At 46.9% G+C, this 21,346-nt stretch overlaps 1 protein-coding gene across 6 annotated transcripts in view; it reads left to right on the top strand.

Annotated features, from left to right (window-relative positions):
• SPATA13 (spermatogenesis associated 13) overlaps nucleotides 1-21,346 on the top strand; it is a 144,167-nt gene that overhangs the window by 109,014 nt on the left and 13,807 nt on the right. For 5 of the 6 annotated variants that reach the window (XR_005378457.1, XM_038573468.1, XM_038573469.1 and 2 more), the window contains 5 exons: nucleotides 14,634-14,770; nucleotides 16,460-16,639; nucleotides 17,000-17,185; nucleotides 18,898-19,077; nucleotides 21,101-21,333. Coding sequence is in view for 5 of the 6 variants with exons in the window: in XM_038573468.1 (XP_038429396.1) it covers nucleotides 14,634-14,770; nucleotides 16,460-16,639; nucleotides 17,000-17,185; nucleotides 18,898-19,077; nucleotides 21,101-21,333 (916 nt within the window). In the remaining variant the exon portion in view is untranslated. Of the gene's footprint in view, nucleotides 1-475; nucleotides 706-14,633; nucleotides 14,771-16,459; nucleotides 16,640-16,999; nucleotides 17,186-18,897; nucleotides 19,078-21,100; nucleotides 21,334-21,346 lie in introns of those variants that run through there. The other variant, XM_038573470.1, reaches the window with a different exon arrangement.

Genomic DNA, 21,346 nt, shown 5'->3' on the forward strand with positions numbered 1-21,346 from the left:
GAAATAAATGGCCCGTATGTCATCTAGAGAGATGCTTTTAAAAAAGTGATTTTCTTCATTATAGACAATACGCACTTTATGTAGTGAAAGATATACATATTACTTTCACATAGTGTGTGTGTGTGTGTGTGTGTATATATTTTTTTTGAACAAAACCCTTCCTTTAAGGTGATTTCATAAATTTACAATGAACATAACTCAAAATTTTGTCATGAAATTCTAACTCCATTCTTGAACTTAGCAACCTCTGTGCCTTTTCCCCCTGAAATAGATACCTTTCTAAAAGCTCTCTGAAAGTCTCACTCAGGCTTTGGGATTGTAATTAAAAGCAGCAAAGGCATTTCTGCCATCTTCATCGAAGACTCTTGACCCCGCTAGATCCGCTTGTGAGTGTGTTTGGGTTTGGTACGAATTTCCTCCCTGACGTCGTCCCTGGGACGCCTGGGGCTGCTGTCCGGGCGGCTCTGGGCGGCTCTGAGCAGTGAGCGAGCTGTCAGCTGCCCTGCGGGCTGTGCTGGGAGTGTGCACAGCATCAAAGCAGTGAATAAGCGATTTCTGCCGTTTCCGTAGCTGAGAGCCTGTGTGATTCTCCGTGATGCTCAGTCACACTCCGGTCCTGCTCTGAATGTGGCTGTTCTTCAAAGAGGAGGATGGTAGCTAGAGGGGAAATAGCAAGATTTTGGAGTCTGGAAAGCCTTCACATGGGTATGTGTGCACAGAATGAATTATTATGTCGTGGCAATGTTGCTGCTTCCACTCTGTTTCCTTCCAAGTTACTGTGCTCTCTCTTTGCAGCTGCTCGTCAGTGTAAGCATGTCTGTGAGAGTTCATTCATCCTTGTGCAGCGTCCTGAGGGTACTTTTAGTTGTGGATACAGTAAATCAAAGAAATTGGCTTTGTTTGTGGCATAGCTGTTAGGGTGAAACAGAAAAGAAGCAGCATGCGTCCTGTACGAGTTACAGATCTGGTTTTTATTGTGCTGGTTTTGCTTCTGTTACATGAAATTCTTCCATACAAGGGTTTATTGTTGGGCTGTATATAAATGTTCCTTGCTAATTTGGGGTATGGAAGACTGTGTATTGATTGCTGAAAAAGACTGTTTACTGTTTGCAAAAGTGATACTGCCCCGTGTTTGGTTACTGCACTGTTCTTCTCCCTCTGACTTTCAGTATTTTTGTGAGTGTTATGAGCTAAGGTAGTTCCTATTTAAATATGAAGGAAATGTGGTACTCTCACACTAAAAAGTTATAGATTGTAATCCATGTATTCTTTAGAAGTAAGGAAAAAACTACTCCACAGAATGAATTTTAGCCAACTGCTACAACGTGGATACAAGATGCTCTTTAAAAGTCTTGTCTCTGTTTTTGCTTTAAATCAATGCCAGTAACTCAGGCTGAGATGAATGAGAACTGTAGTTGACAGCTTGAAGGCAGCCTTGGGCCTCACCGAAGCAATGCAGTTTAGAGTTTGTACATCTTCCTTGTTTTGATTGGTTTTCTGTGTTGGCCGAGAGCAGACAGGGATGTAGTTATGGCTTCTGTGTCTGGCAGATTAAAAAAACCAGACCCGCATGTACTCCTGTTTCACTAAAAAGTTGCTCACTCAACCACTGCGTTCAGAGTATAGACTTGCCTACCAAGTGGCTGTGCTTGTCAACTCCAGTAACTCAGTACCATGGTCCTCTGTTGTGGACCAGATGAGGCTGGAATGGAGAACAGAGAGGGGCTGGCCGCCCCACTCATCCTGAGCACCAATGGGTGGGTCTGTGTGTTTATTACAGCTCAGCCAGCCAAGCCAGCCAGTGCGTGGGAGAGCAGAGGCGGCCAGGCGGTCAGTGATGGGAGCCCCCCGCTGTCCTGCTGCTCCTCCTTTCAGCATTCCTCCACTCCCTGGGCAAGGTTCCCAGTCTTTCTTCCCACACTCTTGCAAAGGCCGAGGGAAGGCCTGACCCAGCCTCTGGCTGTGAGTGGAATGCTCTCCACGTAGCTAAAGAGATGTAGCATAGCAGAATCTTCTGTGCAAGGCTTTGCACTTCTCTTCCCTCCCTGTGTTCTGTTAGGGGCTACCTTGCTGCTCCCTGCCCCCCCCCGCCCCCCCCACCCCCTACACACACACAGGTGGCTGTGTTCCTTTGATGAGCCTAGCTGTAAAGAAGAGGAAGGAACTCTATTTAACTGGGAAGGCCGGTTCTGCAGGAACCTTCTCTCTTCCTGCTCTGAATGTTCACTGGTTCAGTATGTTCCACAGACTTTTCCATATACTCACTATACTAAGCATATATATATATGATGGAAATGACAGCAAACACAGTATTTAGTCAACTTTAAATGATATGCCAGCGTAAGATAAAAGTACTGAGTTTGCTAAATTGTGGGTTCTTTTATTTGAGTGCCCTGATTGGGCAGGGAGCAGAGGAGGGGCTGGGGGACCCTGAGGGACAGCCTGATGGCTCTCCTCTCCAGAGAAAGCCAGGCTAGGGGACAGGCAGGGGGAGGGTGGGGAGGGCGGGCTGCCAGGTTGTGGTCCTGTCCCTGTGAACTGAGTAAGACCCAGACTGAGGCAGATGCGTAGCAAGATTGCTTGGAGCCAGTTAGACCTGGATTTGAATTCCAGCCCCACCACTTAGGAGTGGTTGTGTGACCTTTTTGAGCTATAGTTTCCCCCTCTATAAATGGACAGTAATAATTCCAAGATGCTTACAAGGCTTAACTGAGTTGATTTATATTAACTGTTGAGCACAGTGCCTGGTACATACTGAGGGTTCATTCCGGGGTTGTGGTGAAACCAGACAGGTTTTTGCTCAGGATTTGTGCAGCCAGCACAAGAAGCAGCCGTCGGGAGCTGTGAGGGGTGGTGAGACCAGCCCAGACAGCCTTCGGGGGGGAGTAGCCAAGTCGGGGAGAGGAGCCCACGACAGATCCACAGGTGGCAGTGTGGTGGACAGGGGAGCCATGGTCAGAACCAGAAACCCAAGGAGGAGCAGCAGCTTGCTAAGGGGATTCCAGGGGATAAGCCAAAGGTAAACCCGAGGGTTAGTGGCAAGACACTGAGAAACCCAGAGCCTGGATCCCACGTCTGAATTGGAGACAGGACAGAGGGAGGGCAAGCTTCCAGAACAGGAGGAAGCTGAAGTCTCTCTAGCCTCTGTGCTCCCAGGAGAGAGAGGAAGAGAGACCTTGGGGCATTGTTTTGGGGATACCTAACCCAGGTATCTGAGGGCTCTGAGTACCCATTTGGCCGATGAGCACAGGGAGACTCTTTTCTTTATGATATAGTATATATATGTATATGACCCAACTCTAGGGGAGGTTTTGGTTTTAAATTGAGAAGAGGGAAGATGATTCATAGGTAGTTTAAAACAAAACTCATTAAAGCATTTATCCAAATAAAATCCTCCATCAGGACCATGGTGTAAATTAGGCTCAGTTGTGATGTGATTTATTCCCATCACCGCTCAGGGCAACAGAAGTCAGGAGTGGCCCTAAGCAGAATCGAGATGGAAAGCTAAATGTTGAGAGAATTATTTTTAAAAGATCCATGGACACTATAGAAGGTTATCAGTGAAAGCAACCATGTTCATTTCTAGGACTCTTTTTGATCTTACTGTCAATATGTTTAAAAGGCTCAAAAATACTTTATTTTCTTTTTTCTTCAAAAATACTTTTTAAAAGGAAAATGGTTTGCAAGTCTAGATTAGGCATAATAGTGATTTTCATGACAGTAACATTTTAAATTCTAGATACAAAAGCTGTTCATTCAAGCCTTTCACCCAATCAAGTGATACTGACTAGTAAGCATGTTTCTTTTCCCTAAGAAAGTCCTTTTCCTAGGGAGCGGAGTGGGGGCAGATTTGAAGAGATAGGCACATGAACAGCTAACCAGAGTAATGTAGTTAAACAGCTAAAATATAACAATATAAATGTGATGCATATTTTAAAAGCAGTAAGCTCTCCCATGCCTCTAGAACATCAGAGAGAGAGATTGTTGCTACAGGGGGTCACGGAGTAATGGGGAGGACAGCCAAAAAGTCATGCAACCCATCATCAAGAAGTGGGAACCAGAGTCTTCAAAGATATGAGGCAGAATTTGATCGACTCTGGGTGAGAATGTTGCTTCCTCATGGAGAGGTTAGCCAGTGGCAAAGGGATTTTGTCCTTTTTGGTAATAAATGGAACATTCAGTGGTACAGAGTAGCTAAAGCAAAGGTTTTCCCCAATGAGATCAGAGTACGTTGCTCTCCAGATTGTGGCTTGCTGCATAGACAGGCAACAGAACCCATACATCCTAGAACAGATCCCTGCTGGTGGATTTAAGCAAATTTGGCCTTAAGTTCGCACAGTTCCCACGTTTAGCCAGGCATCAGAAGCACTTGGCATGCTTTTAAAAATGGATACTCAGCAAACATCCCCCCTTTCCTTGAGAACTTGGTTCCATGGTCCAGCAGAGGGCAGGAATCTTTCTTCTTCTAAACATTTCTCAGGTGATTGGGTATCATCAACACTGGGTACGTGGAACTGCTGAAGAGGAAGCAGTGTCCCATCTTTTGCCATTGAGTCAGTGCCCTGGAACCTGGTTCGTCCCCTCTGTGTGCATCTCCATGGCCTAGAGTCGTTCTGGGTGGTCAGGGTTTTGGCCCATGCAGTAGTAGTAGTGGCTCTGTGAGAGCTGCTCAATGCCCTGAGTCCAAACCGCCTGCCTCCCTCCCTGCCTTCCCTGGTTGATTATTTCCATTTTTAGGATGGGAAGTGAGACTGGCTTATCTCAAACCTGAGGAAGTCTGAGCGACCAGCAGGAGGTTTTCTAAAGCACATGTTTTTAACAGATTATTCTACGTGTAGGAATTCCCCTGTAATCAGTGAAGTTCGGTGAGTGGAAGTCCCCACAGAGGAGCTGTACCGGCGGGAAGAGGCCTAGTTGGGAGATAGTCTTGTTGGGGTTAGGCCCACCATCATGGCAGCAGCTGACATCGGATGACCTTCACATCAAGTGGCTGATTGTGAAGCCCACTGTGTTCGTTCTTACCTTCCTTTAACAAAACGCTTCCACATGCACCCTGTCATCTGCTCTCCCCACAGATGTGTGAAGACAGATAAGAGAGGTGCTGTCTTTCTTGGTGGCAAATGAAAAAGCAAAGGCTCAGGGTCTTTGTCTACGTAGCCATGCTGGGACCCAAACCAAGGTCTTAGACTCCTGGACCAGTGCTTTTGAAATTCCATCACTCTGCTCAAAAGCCCTTAAGCATGCAAAAATAAGCCAGACGGGAAATAGACATGTTGTGTGTCCTGAGAAAAACTCCCGCCAGGACATGGGCCTGTCTTTTGTGTACGCAAACCAGACTCCTATAGGAAGTCCTTTCCTTTGTCACATGCTATAAAATAAAGTTTTCCATTGTTGGTGATGTTTGATATTTCCTGTCATAAAAATTCACCTTTGGAGTCTGTGGCCAGGTCTCATCCCTTCACCAACGCAAAATGTAAGTTCAGCCAGGAGAATGTCTGTTGCTTCCCTGAAGAATGTTTCCTTAGGAATGTGGAACTTCTTTGTTGTTGGCCTTTTCTTTTCTTTCTTTCTTTCTTTTTTTTTTTTTTAAACAGCTTAGGTCATCTCGAATTATATTACCTCTAATTGTATTTGCAGCAGTCCTGCTGACTTAAAAATAGTCTGAACTCTATGGATATGTGGTTGTGTCCAGTTTTTTCTAAGGCCCCATCTAACCAGGCTATAAATGAGGCCTGGGGTGGTCAGGCCAGTAAGCAGGGATCTGGAGGGGAGAGCAGTTCTCAGGGCTGAATCTGAAGATGCAACCGAAGAAGGGACAGGACTGGGTAGGTGTTGCTGCAGGAAGAAGGTGGCCCAAGTGCAGTGGCTGGGAGACCCCTACAGAACAACAGCCTTTCCAGGAGGATGCCAATTGTGACAATTCAACAAGAACATTAAAAATTCATTTTATCCAGATTTAGAATTTTTCTGTATGTTTACCCTATGGAAAAAGGTGTGTTGTTTCAGAATTGGCCCTAGCCAGAGGCATGTGCTAAAAATCACTGTGCAGAGCTTTTAGATGATATAGGATGTTCCTGTTGGGCTTGCCTGCAGCTTTAAGAAGTGCTATGGAAAGAGAACACACCATATCTGATTTCATATTATTGTATGTAGGGCTTTTGGGGATTTTAAAAGTGATTTTAATCCACGACAATCTTTGCTCCATGTTTACAAGATTGTAATGGCCTTTTCACACCTGTATATTCAACAGAAGACATGCATTTGGCAAGGAACCAAGTGCATTGTTGGTGAGCATATGCAGTGGGCAGCCGCTTTGGAAAACAATATGGGAGTTCCTCAAAATGTTAAAATAGAATTACCATATAATCCACCAATCCCACTTCTGAGTATATATTCAAAAGAATTCAAAGCAGGATCTCAAAGAGATACGTGCACACCCATGTTTACTGTGGCATTACTCACAGTAGCCAAGAGCTGGGAGCAACCCAAGTACATCAACAGATGAATGGTATAGAAAACATGGTGTGTACACACTGTGCAATATGATTCTACCTTCAAAAGGAAGGAAATTCTAACAACATGCTACATGGATGAACCCTGAGGACATTATGCTAAGTGACATAAGCCAGTCACAAAAGGACAAGCATTGTCTGATCCCACTCATGGTGAGGTATCTAAAGTGGTCAGAATCATAGAAACAGAAAGTAGGAAGATGACTGCCAAGGAACGGGGGCAGGAAGGAGGGAGGAGAAGTGCTTAATGGGTATAAGGTTTCCGTTTTGTAAGATATGAAAGAGTTCTGGAGATCGGTTCACAACAATGTGAATACACAACGCTATTGAACTGTACACCTAAAAATGGCTAAGATGGTTCATTTAATGTTACATTTTTTTTTTTACTACAATAGGAGGAAAGGAAAGAAGACATTAAATTTACTCTTTTGTTATTAGAATATATTCATTTCTCCTAATTTTGCTAAAGTACATTTTGAGAATTTGAAGTAGCTCCACATCATGCAAAATTTCTCCCAAAGAAAAAGTCACAATGACTGACCTTAGTCTGTAGTTGAAGATTTTGAAGCCATTCAGTTAAATGAGACTGCATTCCCTTGGTGAGGAAGTGATCAGCAGCATGAAGAGGTCTGCAATCCACGTGGGCGGTGGTCCAGACCTGCTGTTTGTGCAGAGGCCTGCCTGGTGGAGGTGACTCTGGGCTTCCACACACAGTGGGAGAGAAGATCACTTAAGTAGATTAAGGGTCAGATTACCGAGGGTCTGGAGTACTACAGGAGAATTTTGTCAGGATGCAATTGATAACTACTATGTAGTTTCTTGTGAAAATCATGAAACCGTTGTTTTAAAGCAGTTTACCTTGGATAAGTCTCAGGAATAAAAGGCACAGCAGAAGGAAGGTACTCAGTGATATTGTAATAGCGCTGTACGGTGACAGATGGGGGCTCCACTTGTGAGCACAGCACAATATTGTCAAATTACTGTGCGGCATGCCTCAAACTTATGTAACGCCATGTGTCAACTGTACTGAAAAAATGAAAGGAAGAAAACGTACAGACCAGAAAAAAAAAAAAAAAAGCATTTTACCTTGGAAGTGATCTATAGTTTGGCCAGCAGGGAGCCAGGTGGGGATGGAAAGCAAGAAGACCAGGTGTGTATCCTGCCTCAGACCCAGCCAGCACTGTGTAGCCCAGTTAAATCGTTAAAGTTCCTGGAACCGGGATCCCTGGGTGGCGCAGCGGTTTGGCGCCTGCCTTTGGCCCAGGGCGCGATCCTGGAGACCCGGGATCGAATCCCACGTCGGGCTCCCGGTGCATGGAGCCTGCTTCTCCCTCTGCCTCTCTCTCTCTCTCTCTCTCTCTCTCTCTCTCTGTGACTATCATAAATAAATAAAAATTTAAAAAAAAAATAAATAAAGTTCCTGGAACCTTAGTTTACTTACCAGCAATTTGCATTTCAGTTCAAAAAGAATTTTTTGAGTGCCTTTTCTCTGCCAGGTATTATCCTAGGTCCCAGGGATAATAAAATGTACTCTGGCCCTTCCCTTCCCTAATGGAAATTATGGTCTCAGAGGGAGAGCACACATATAAAGGCAGTGCATATGCACAGATGCAGTATCACACTGTAGTGCTAAAATCCCTCCCTTCTAGGCAGCAGACGTGGAGAAACCCAACTCCATAAAATGTGTGTAAATGATAGGACAGAAATGCAAGGAGCCCATCAGCTTAGAGACTTTAAAATCACAAAGGGAAAAGGATAAAGCAGAAAATCGGATCATTGCAGACCCAGTTGGGAACGAGGGCAGGGAGTAGGAAGAAAAGGCAGACGTAGGAACAGGGGTGGTGAACACTGCCACTCTCCAGAATGATGTAGAAGTACTAGAATCAGGGTGGTAAGCCATCTTTAATATCTGTCCAATCGGTTTTTTTTAAAGATTTTATTTATTCATGAGAGAGCGAGAGACAGATACACACAGAGACAGAGAGGCAGAGACACAGGCAGAGGGAGAAGCAGGCTCCACGCAGGGAGCCCGATGCGGGACTCGATCCTGGGTCTCCAGGCTCATTCCCTGGGCTGAAGGTGGTGCTAAACCACTGAGCCACCCGGGTTGCTCTGTCCAATCGTTTTTGTCTTACCACGAACAAAGGTAGTCCTGGCAGAGGCAGCAATGCTAGTAAGTAGGAGCGGATGACATTGGCTTGACCCCTGCTGCACACACCGTGTACTATTGGGGCATCAGTCTACTCATCCGGTGAACCTGGTAGTACCTACCACGTAGCGTTGCCGCGAGGATTCTGTGAGCCGGGTCACACAAAAGGGCCCAGTGCCTGGCACATTGTAATGCTGAGGGAAATAAATGATCTTGGACTTCTGTAATGTGTTTCAGTATCATTATTTCCCTTAGGTCCACAGTGATGTAATAAGTTATTGTCGAGGATTTACAAATGACCCCATGCGATGGCTGTTACTATGTATATTTGACAATTCGGCAGGTGAAAAATTGAGAAAGAAACTTGACCCAGTGACTCAAAACTCCCCACAACCATTTTTTAAAAGATTTTTAAAAATTTATTTGAGAGAGAGAACAGGCAGAGGGGAGAGAGGAAGGGAGAGGAAAAGAGACTGAGAAGCAGACTCCCCGCTGAGCAGGAAGCCTGGATGGGGCTCAACCCCAGATGGGACTGAAGTTCATGACCTCAGTCAAAGGCAGACACTTAACCAACTAAGCAATCCGGGCACGCCCCAAAAACCACTTTTTAAAAGATTTTATTTATTTGAGAGAGTGAGCGAGAAAGAGAACATAAGAGAGCAGCAGAGACAGAGGGAGAAGCTCCCTGCTCAGCGGGGAGCCGACATGGGGCTCCATTCCAGGACCTGTGGGGATCATGACCTGAGCCAAAGACAGACGTTTAACCACCTGAGCCACCCAGGTGCTCCCCAAAAACCATTTTTATGGAGCACAGTTATGTAAAGCCAAGTCCGTCTGACCCAAAGCCCTGCTCTTCGACTGTACGTATGTTGGTTGGTTGCCAGCCAGCCAGCAAATACTTAGTGCCTGTGTGTACCAGGCAGTGGTGCAGGTACTAGAAATACAGTTAAGAGCAAAGCAGACAAAAATCACTGCCTTAATGTAGTTTACACCGTAGTTGGAGGGACAGGCAACCAGCAAAGTATATGAGATGGTCAGAGATGCTATGGAGAAAAATGAATCCGGAAAGCAGATGAGCGGAGAGTGCTGGTTTTGAACGGGCCTGTCAGAAGGACTTGGCTGAGCCTCGAGCCTCGTGTGCTTGGGGGAGGATCTCAGGTGCAGGGAACAGCACACCCTGAGGAAGGAGAGCTGGGCTAGGAAATGAGAGCTGTCAGAGCCAGAGCTCCATGACAAGGCCGGGAAGTCCAGGGTGTGTTTGGGGTCGGGGAGCTGTCTTCAGGGACTTGGCCTTCGACCTCCGGATGGTTTGGAGCAGTGGAGTGACAGATTGGCCTTGGCTACTTCGGTGAGCGGGGAGGGGCTGCTGCGGTGACCTGGCTAGAGTGGGAGGGCAATGAGAACTGGCCAGATTCTGGGCGCACTCTGAAGGGAGGGGAGAGTCAGGACTTGTTGATGAGCGGGACATGGGATATGTGAGGCAGGTAGGAGAAAAAGAATGACCTCTGAAAAGCTAAAACCTGTAAACTTACTCCCATTTTATAGATGGGAAAACTGAGGTTGGAAGAGCGACTGGCGCCAAGGTCATTAAGCTAGAAAGTCAGTAAAGCTAGGGTGCTTGCCAAGGTTTGTCCACATTCCTTAGGCTTCCCTCCCACTGCGGGCCTCCTGCCCTGCCTCACTCACCTACTGGAAGATTCAGCTGACCCAGCGCCCAGGACCATCTTGTTTCTGCAGTGATTAGTAAACATTAATCTATGGTGTTGAAACGGTCACTGTGGAAATCTTTCTCATGGTGCACCTCAGCCAGAGATAGTTTTCTGACTGTATGATAGCAACTCAGAACATCACTAGGTAGATGAAGGGCCTTACCTATTTCCAGACAACTTCATTCTACTACCTCCTGTGGAGATTTAGCAGTTTTTCCATGGAATCTTTTTCACATTAGACTCCAGGAAATTGTGAGTTTGTGCATTGTCACCACTGGCTTTTATTTTTATTTATTTATTTTTTTAGTCCCCCAGCCCCCCCCTTATTGATTTTCATAGCAACATCCAGATCAGATGGTGAAAACTTCTCCCTGGAAAATGTTCAGTGGGTTTTTGAGGGAAAAAAAATGTCATTTTCAGGGCTTTGCTATGGGCAGAAAGCCCAGGTGCCTTTCTTTTACTGCTTTTCCCTCTTTTTGGCTCAATAGCTGCAGCTGAAAAATGATAAGAGGAATGCTATTGGTGCCAGGTGGTGCCAGATTAGTGTTGGCCGACATCTGCAGATTCCTGCCACTCTGGGCTCCCTTAAAGGCCAAGGGTTTGCATGTACCCTTCTTACCCAGGAGCATCAGAACATTTCAGCCGCTAACCAAGGTCGCTATTGGGCATGGTAGTCTGGCAGCTGCTCCAAGGTCTCCGGTTAGAGAGAAAGCTTGGAGCTTTGGTGTTTGGGGTTTTGTTTTGTTTTGTTTCTGTAGCCTAATAAAAAAGACTCATGCATGTACAAAAAAGTTTATATTGCTTCCTCAAGACATTCTCCCTCCACTCCCTCTCCCCCAAACACACACATCAGGAACGTGCCCTAGACTGGATGACCTCATGTTCTCTGCCTGCAAGCACTCTGTCCACAGCATGGGAGGCAGACGTACCACACGGTATCCAGGCTCTTAGCTCACACACACGTCTCAAAGTGGCCTTTCTCCAGATCCCACTTAAACCCCAGCACTGGGCAACAGACGCACCACCAGCATCGCACTCCAGGGGGAAGCCCCCTGAGACAGAAGGCCCTGCCACGTGGCATCACCTCCTACCGGGCGTGGACACACATTTGTGTGCACATGTACAACTGCAGCTGGCTCTCTGCTGCCCACCTGCCTGCACTCCCCTTGCCTGGGCCCTCGCCTGGACCACCTGCACTGCCCTGAGCCAGGTGCTGCCTCTCTTCATGGTCAATCAGTCTGCAAGCTACAGATCTGCAAGGCAGTGCCAGGGGTCTGGAGAGCTTCCATCTGGACTTTGTGGTGAGGCCCTCAAGGGACATTCTTTCTCTGTCTCCATTCTCCCTTGAGGCACCTTGTATACACCCCTCTCAGACACAGGCCCTCATCTTCCCTGAATGAGACTGAGCAGGGTAACAGTGAGCAGAAGTGACGTGGGAGAGGATGGTCAGAGCCCAGGACACCCTGTCCTCTGAGAGCTCCAACTCCAGGCTCACTGCGCTGACACGCAGTGTGCTGCTCCAGGCACGGGGAGACCATCGACAACCTGGTACTCTAACTGGGACGGAGGTACTCACACCAATGGCTGTAATTCACCACATCCCTGCTCTCATAAAAGTATGCTGGAGGAGGGCCCACGAAGCAGCTGGCCCACCCCGCACCCCCACCCCCAGGCCCACAGGAGGAGGGCTTTGAAGAAGACGTGACTGCTGCTGGGTTGTGGGAGTTTCCCAAGTGTAGTGGGGCGCCCGGGCCTTGGGAAGGCACGTGGGAAGCATGGGACCTTGTGAAGACCTGGCCTGCTGGGCTTGGTTGACAGGTGCTCTGTCCAGCGCTCAGGCACAGACGACGGGCACAGGAGAGGAAGGGGGCAGTTTGTGAAAGGGGTGCTCACCCTGTGTCTCCCCCAACCCCGACTTCTACTCCATGTGCTTCCTCTGTCTCCCTAGTTTACTTGGCTTTAATTCATCACCATAATGGTAGTCCTGTTTGTGCACGTTGAGGAAAACTTGAGTCTGATGCATATAATATGATCCTAGAGCTAATTTTCATGGTGTTGATCGCCTCCCACTGTTGCAGATCTTTTTTCAATAGTTATCATTGTTTTCACATAAGAATTCTAGGCTCCACTTACAAAGTGTGTTGCTTTAATTTTCATTTTAATTTATTACTTTTTTAAACCAAGTGTGCGCACAAGTTGAGTGGGGCACTGGGGGCAGAGGGAGCGGAAAAGAGAATTGTAGGCTGGCTCCATGCCCACCATAGAGCCCGAAGTGGGGCTCGATCTCACGACCCTGAGATCGTGACCTGAGCCAAAATCCAGAGTCAGATGCTTAACTGACTGAGCCACCCAGATGCCCCCAAAGTGTGTTTCTTTTAAGAAGTTGTTCACAACAGCAGCATGGCTGAAATGACATGAGGGAAGCCACGGGACCTGGTATGCAGAGCTCAGGGCCACGGTCTTGGGGCTGGACAGGTCTGTGGAGTACCGGAAATGCAGCCCGTCCAGCTGGGATGGGCTGCAAATGTCAAAGGCATGTCAGATTTTGAAGACTTAGTACAAAACAAAGAATAGAACATATCTCATGTTTTATTTTTTTTTTATTTTTATTTTTTTTATTTATTTTTTTTATATCTCATGTTTTAAAAAAGGTTCTTTAGTTTAGGAAGAAGACCTGTCCCCTGAGGGTAGTTACTAGAAATCCAAATTTGCAGGTCCTTGAAAAGGGCAAGAACAGATAGCACTAGAGAGTCTCAAACCAGCCTTCTTCTTCCCACCACACTGGCTTCTCTGACTTTGCTTTCTTGTTAACTACCAATAACTCGGGATTTTCCAAATCATCATTGACTTCATCCTCTCTGTTGCTCTGTCATCAGCTTGACCTGCACAGACAACATCCTAGAATTTCAGTTCCTCTTGCCATTTCCCCTGGTGCAGCCCCCTTGGTTCCACTCTCCAACGAATCCATCATCTCCCCAGTGGGTTTAGGAACCCCCACCCCTCCCTCAGGCTACTGTGGCAAAGTCATCTCCAGCCCGGCTCCTACCACACGTGCTGCCATCATCACAAAACTCTCTTTCAATGAATCCCAACCATAACTCAAGGATGCTGGGAACTTGACACACATCATCTCACCTCATTCTCCAAAAAGAAAGAAAATAGTTTCTAAAATAGAGGAGGAAGCTCAGAGAAAGTTTCTGGGTCCTGTGCCTACAGACGGGTGAGGCTAGAATTCAGACCAGACTGTGACTCTACAACCTGTTCTCTTTCTATAGTGTCAGGGGGCCTATTTTCAAAACCTGTCACTTCTACTCAGAATCCTGAAGGAGCCACCCTACTGCTTACCGTAGACTCTTGAGGCACCCCCCCCATCCCAACTTTTCAAATCTCATATTAGATGGATGGGTGTCTATATACCGTGTATTTCCAATTGGGCCACATTTGGTTCTCAATCAAGAGCCATCTCAAGTATTTTAACAAGCCAGCTACTTCCATGAAGGCTGTCTCTGTCTTCTTCACAGGAATGTTCTCTTTCTCTGTATAATTCCCTCTGCTGGATGACAGATTAGCCATGGGGAGGGTAGCCTACTGTCCTAGGAAAAAGAAAAATCTGAATGCCAAGGTGGGCATTCCAAAATGTTACACCCATCCTTAAACTAAGAGAGAATGCTATACTCATTCTCTTCTTTTTTTGTCAAAGGTGCTATATAATCCTTAACCCTATAAGTTCCAACCTTTTCATATTATGGACACCTGGAAAGAATGACTACACATTTGCATTTATGACGCTATCAGTACCTTTTGATTTTGGTAGCACCACTGCCTTGCAGGTGAAAGATGGAAGCAAAACACTTTTTTAAAAATGATTGTTTTCATTTTCTTTATCTCCTCAAGCTTATCAGCACATGACTTAGAAATAAAATCTGCATTTGTATATTTTATATCTGCTTTGGAGCACAAATTGTCAACCAAATCACACATAGTTTACCCAGTATCCTAAGTGGCAAAGTAATGGTGTGTGTCAACATTGGCAGTGTCCTCGGGGATGTTCTCCTTCCCACTTACTGTGGCGCTCGGCCACAACTGCTACCTTTGGATTGACAGGTCTGTAGGAATTTTGTGATGATTTCTTATTCTAGGTAAGACCCACATGATTCCTTCGCCTTGCGGGTATGTTCTCAGAAGTCATTTATTTTGTCATTAAATTTTTTGTTGTTGTTAGCTTTGTCTTTTTAACCGCAATCCATGCCATTGCTTTTTTAGTTTCTTCAGATGGAGGTACTGAGTCTGCTGCCTTAGTGGATGACAACGGCAGTGAGGAGGACTACAGCTATGAAGATCTCTGTCAGGCCAACCCCAGATACCTACAGCCAGGAGGGGAACAGTTGGCCATCAACGAGGTACTAGAATTCACACGTGACAGTGGCAAATCTTGGATATCCAGTTTTCTGGATGCAGGATCACTTAGACTTTGCCCTCTTGATTCTTTTTTGTTCCCCTCTCTCCTTTTTATAAATATTTATTAGGGGTGGAGGGTGCACACAAGTGAGGGGAGAGGCAGAGGGAGGGGGAGAAGCAGACTCCCCGCTGAGCAGGGGGCCCCACATGGGGCTCGAGTCCACTACCCTAAGATCATGACCTGTGCCAAAATCAAGCGCTGGATGCCTGTTGACTGAGCCACCTAGGTGCCCCCTATTGGTTCTTTCTTTTATTTTTTTATGATTATATTTATTTTTCCACGAGAGACACAGAAAGGCAGAGACATAGGCAGAAGGAGAAGCAGGCTCCCTGTGGGAGCCCAGTGTGGGACTTGATTTGATCCTAGGACCCTAGGATTACGACCTGAGCCAAAGACAGGCGCACAACCACTGAGCCCCCCCAGGAGCCCCCCTCTTGATTATTTCTTACCAGACATATTCTAAAACCTAGAACTCTGATATTCTAGCATTTTCAAGGACAGTTTATCTAAGTTTTCCAGATAACCAAAGCTCACTCACCGCTCTAAGTAATAAGAGCAGCGACTACTGCTCAGTGCTTGGGTAGTGCTTTTCAGTTCACAAAATGCTCTTCCTCACATTATCTCAGAAAGATCTCACAACCAGTCTAAGAGGTAGATGTTAGAATTATTACCCATATTTTAATAAACACTCTGAAGCTAAGAGGCTGCACCACTTGCTAGTAAATGGCAGAGCTGACATAAACCAGGTCTTTCTCACTACAAATCTGGTGTTCTTTCCACCACTGGGCATCTTCAGCCCTTTTTTGTGGAAATCTTTCTAGAAGGCACTACTGGCTTTTGGAGTTCTTGAATAGAGCATGTGGAGTGTCACTTCTTGGTGAGTTCGCATCTCTGTTAATAATACCAGTTGTGGCTGTAGAATATGGTGATGTCTCTCAGTGCTGAGGGGACCTGCAGCCATCTTTTCATTGGCTGGTAAATATCTGGAGATGGCTCTCTTCTCTTTAAAAGTTAGATTAAAACTTTATTCAGATGAAGAGTGAGTTGTAGGTGAAGCCACAAGGGTCTTGCAATAAAGTATGCTCATAACCATTTGAGGTCTGGCTCTGTGTTTTTTAGTTTGTTCGAAAACCATATTAGGGGTGAATATTTCAGATACTTACATTCCTTAGATAACTGACATATAGATAAGTGAGCCATTTTTCTACCTTCTTTAAAAAAGTAGATTTGGAGTTTCCTTTAAGAGCATATGAGGGACGCCTGGGTGGTTCAGCAATTGAGCATCTGCCTTCAGCTCAGGGTGTGATCCCTGGGTCTGGGATCAAGTCCCGCATCCGTCTCCTTGTGGAGAGCCTGCTTCTCCCTCTGCCTGCGTCTCTGCCTCTCTATGTGTCTCTCATGAATAAATAAATAAAATCTTAAAAAAAAAAAAAGCACATGAGAGACACCTACCCGTTTCCCTTAATGTGGAAACTCCTTTCGTATAATCATCAAAGGCCAAGTATTGACCGCAAGCCAGCAGTATGTACATATATGAGGTAGAAGAGTCTGTGTCACCCTGGGAGAGCTCACAGCACATCCCTTGCTCTTCTGCCCACCTGGTTTGGCACTAAGCATGTCCCCGTTGCAGCTGATCGGCGATGGCAGTGTGGTCTGCGCAGAAGCCCTGTGGGACCACGTGACCATGGACGACCAGGAGCTGGGGTTCAAGGCAGGAGATGTCATCCAGGTTCTGGAAGCCTCCAATAAGGACTGGTGGTGGGGCCGCAATGAGGACAAGGAAGCCTGGTTCCCCGCAAGTTTTGTCAGAGTAAGTGTGTGGCGCTTACAAACGTGTCTTGCGACTGTCTGTGGTGGGCCATAGAACTGTGGTGTCAGGCTCAAGCCCACTCTATACAGGTTCCGTTCTTTGTAATTACTTTAATGAAAGCGTTCAGGAATCAGACTGGATTGAAGGAGAAATTTCAACCGTGGTCAACCAGTTGTTTGGCGTTGCCACTGAGGTTTGAGCCACGGGCACAGCCCTGGCTCTGCTGAGTGCAGGAAGCCTTAGCCTAGGGCCAGGCTGCCTTCCTCACAACCGTAGAGAAGTGGAACCCAGGGGCCTTCCGCCTGCTTCTGGTCACCACCTCCCCCCGAGTCACTGGTCACCTGTGTGTGTGGCTTGCAGTTGCGTGTCAATCAGGAAGAGCTCTCGGAAAACTCCAGCAGCACCCAGGGCGAGGAACAGGAGGAGGATGCTGGCAAGAGCCGCCACAAGCATGCAGAGAGCAAGCACCAGATGAGGACCAATGTCATCCAGGAGATCATGAACACCGAGCGAGTGTACATCAAGCACCTCAAGGACATCTGCGAGGTAAGATGCCAGACCCTGTGGCCTCCCCCAGGTTGTCGTGCGACCACGTGATACTCCTGACAGGCCCTCGGTCAGACCCTCCTTTTATATTCTTTTCCGTGGTGCTCCCTTCTCCTGGCCCCTTTCCGCCCATGTGGCCCCTGCCCAGAGTGCGCCCTCATTGAATACTTGTCTGCCCCTGTGAGCTTCGGTGGCTCTATGCTCTGGTCAGGTTTCTGGGCACCATGCAGCCCTCTCTTCGAGGACTTACCCCCAAGATTATTCAGAGAAGGCAACACCCTTTCCGTGAAACCCACGTGATTTACAATTACAATCTCACTGCATTGAATCACTGACTCACAGATTAGGTTCGGAGTCCTTTAGATGCAGACCAAAAAGAAGAAAACTGCTTTTATCTAGTGCTACCCAAGGCTGTGTTCGGCAGTGTCCCGGTATTCTACTGTGCGGTCACGTCTGCCTCTCCCACGATACTCTTGCTCTCTGTGGGTTTGGGATGAGCGTGACACTACACTGCTGTTGGCCCCGTCTCATCATTCCTTCGGTCCTGGCTGCGAATGCTGAGGTCTGCACTCCCAGCTCAGCCCCGAACATCCAGCACCGAAGACGAGCTGAAGCGAGACAAGTGCCCATTCTGTAATCGGATTAACTGGCCACATAGAGATTGAGCAATTGTTTAGCTTATATATGCAAACCGTCTTGTTCCATGTAAGTGTATAGTTACGGGAGTTTTTTTTTTTTTTAAGTGCCGTTTTAGGAAAATAAGTCATGGCTAATAATTGTTGAGCTTTGTGTGCCATCCCTTTCCTGGATTAACTCCTACAAACACTCCCATCAGCTGGTCCTCTTAACGCCTCTCCCCCCCTTTACAGATGAGAGAACTGAGGCACACAGCAGGTGAAGTGGTGGGGTTGGGATTTAAACCAGACAGTGTGCACTAGAGCCTGTATTTTGAAGCTTTACACTGTCATTCTGTTAAAGTTTGTACCAAAAGTGAGTGGTATGTGTTTTATCATGCAGTCCACTTAGGCTGTGTAATCACATGGTGCTGATTTGGGGAAAAGTATCACACATATTTATGGCCTTTCCTTCCCACCGCACTAACTCCTACCCAGGCCATAGCACAACTTAGGGTGCTGTTCATAAAGAATGAATCGTGAGCTAATCTGTGTGGGCCATGGATTAAAGATCTGCAGATTTATGCTCCATGCAGAAAAGAGGTGATGGTGGAATCTTTGGGTAAGACGTTCCTGGCTCTTTGCCATGACAGTGAGCCGGCTGCATGAGCTATTCAGCAAGCTGTGCTATTCCGTATTTGACAAGTCTTCTCGGCTGTGAAATGAAATTAGGGATGGGAGAATGATCATCTTAAGAGTTTAGAAAAAGTGTTACAGTCCCAATGTTTGAGCTTTAATATTTGAAGCCAAGCAACTTTGTTTCATGAGTATAACCTGAAAACTTTATATAGTTCCTTGCATTACAAATCCAACCACATGCACCTGTTCTCTTTCCTTTCGTCTTTAAAATACTCATAGCATACTGTAGTCCTAGAAGTATCATTATCCCAACAGGGACCCATAGGGTTAAAATGATTTTCTCTAATTAAAATCCATTCCAAGATAATGGCTATGGGCCCAAAAAGCTACATTATTCAAATAATAATTTCTCTGGATCTCCAAATTAATTTTTTTAAAGTTTACTTTTCGGTTTTGCAGGGCTATATTCGACAGTGTCGCAAGCACACGGGAATGTTCACTGTTGCACAACTAGCCACCATTTTTGGAAACATTGAAGATATTTACAAATTCCAAAGAAAGTTCCTGAAAGATCTTGAGAAGCAGTACAATAAAGAGGAACCTCATTTAAGTGAAATAGGATCCTGCTTTCTTCAACATGTATGTCACCTGTTACTTCTTATTAACAACATCCTGTTAAATAATTTTGAAGTGTTTCCCCACTATAGTTCTGTTTTGTTTCTTGCTCTGTTTGCTGGATTAATTTCCTATGAAGTGGAGATGTCAGTTGCAAATTAAGTTGGTGGGTTATATGGTTAATCTTTACCTAAATACCTCCAAGATTTCAAAATCTTTGCACTTTTATGAACCTTTGAGGGCTTTTAGAATTGTATTTGGAGTAATTTCTCATAATACCTACTAAGTGGCTATTTTATGTTAAGCACTGATTCCAGGGTTTTCTTACCTTACCAACTGTACTGCTATAGAGAAGGTATGATTATTTTATCCATTTTCTACATCGGAAACTAGTCCAGAGAGTAACCGACTCAGGATCACACATTAGTATGGGGGCAGGTGTGGATTCAGACTGAGGTGTGCGGCTCTGGGACCCCTGCTCAGGATGCCCTAATTGCCTCTGAACAGTCTTGTGATGATGGCGAGCTTATTAACTGAGAATTGACTGCCCGTGTTTACTACTAACAGATTTCAGAGGAATGAGACTTTATTTCCAGCTCAAATGGGTGTAATGATTGTAATAATAACAGCACTGACCGCCACCACCTCTTCGGGCAGCACTTGCTGGGTACCCACCCCAGTAACTATGCAGAGGCTGAGTATCCCCAGATCCTCGGGGGCTGGGTTGATTTTAAACAGCTGAAAATGAGGCTGTGGTGGACAGGCAGGTAGGAAGATTGGCCCCTTGAGTGCACTAGGCCTGTTTGGGATGTGGCGAAAGGCCTGTTTGGCCAGAACACAAGGTTCCAAGAGAGATACTTCAGAGGTCAGAGAAGGTCAGGCTGCAGTGGGGCAGGGCCTGGTGAAGACATAGCCTCTGCATGGGGTCTTGCCTGGACTGGAACAGCCAGAGAGTTTGGCTGAGGAGTAAGACTTTGCTGTTTCTAGGGAGGGTGGGGAGGGGGGCCTGGGTACCGGTGGCTGCAGTGGGGATGTGGAAAAACAGCTATGTTGGCGTGGGGATCTTTGAGAACCAGCTGACAAAACCGATCTTGGGGAACATGGAAGAGCAGCAGTTGGAACTGCCTGCAGAGTGTTGTGTCCCAGAGAATGAATGGGTGGGTTAGGGAAACCTGCCTTGTAGGGAAATAGGCATTTGGTGTGAACATGTTGTGTTGAGCATGGTGTGGACATGTTGTGTTGAGCATGTTGTGTTGAGCATGTTGAGCATGGACATGTTGTGTTGAGCATATAAACTGTGGGGCAGGACACAGGCTGAAGGGCTGTGGGCAGGGTAGACAACTGTGAGCCAGCAGCCTGGCCACAGTGGCCACCGTGGGGAGGGGTGCAGGGAGTAGGGGAAAGGCCACGACGCATGCACAGGGGACTGGCAGGGGGCCACTCGAGTCCAAGAGAGAAGGGCATGTGTCCCAAGGCCTGGCAGGGTGGCGGCAGCCTTGAGGCAAGAAGTCTAGGTGAAAGGAAGTGAGCCAGGGGCTTTCAGTTGGAGGTCAGAAGGGACATGCGTGTGGAAGCCAGAGGGTAGGATGTCAGGGAGAGGACTTGCAGTGAGGCGAGCAGGTGGTGGTCTTGCATCCTCACTTCTTGGTAATGGTCACGACTATATGTATCAGTGAAAGTAAAGAGGAAAGTGGGAGAGAGTTGGACTTGTTAGTGCCTGCCTTTTTCTTAGAGCAGAGCTAGGGCGGAGATGGTGGTGGGAGAGGGTGCTGCTCACCGAGGAAGCCCCATGTGGCTGTGACACATCCTTTTGGGGTACACGGAGGGGGCTTTGAGTGGGACCAGAGTGCCACCTGCAAAGATTACCCCTTCCGCCTCTCTCACCCTTCCAGCTCCCACCCCCTGGTCTGTAAGTGGCCCCTTCCTACAGAGAAGATGTAGGCTTATTGCCCAGGTGTGAAGAACATAGCAGAACACCTTGGGGTGCCTCCTTGTCATGGCCTCGAGCCCACCTATAACCTGACACAGCTGTGCTTCCCCTTCCCAGCAAGAGGGCTTTGCCATCTACTCCGAGTACTGTAACAACCACCCTGGCGCCTGCGCGGAGCTGTCCAACCTGATGAAGCAGGGCAGGTACAGACACTTCTTTGAAGCCTGCCGCCTGCTCCAGCAGATGATCGACATCGCCATTGACGGCTTCCTCCTTACACCAGTGCAGAAGATCTGCAAGTACCCTCTGCAGCTGGCCGAGCTGCTCAAGTACACCACGCAGGAGCACAGGTGAGAGAGGCAT

The sequence above is a fragment of the Canis lupus genome, chromosome 25 (assembly GCF_011100685.1).
Source record: "Canis lupus familiaris isolate Mischka breed German Shepherd chromosome 25, alternate assembly UU_Cfam_GSD_1.0, whole genome shotgun sequence".
Lineage (NCBI taxonomy): Eukaryota > Metazoa > Chordata > Mammalia > Carnivora > Canidae > Canis > Canis lupus.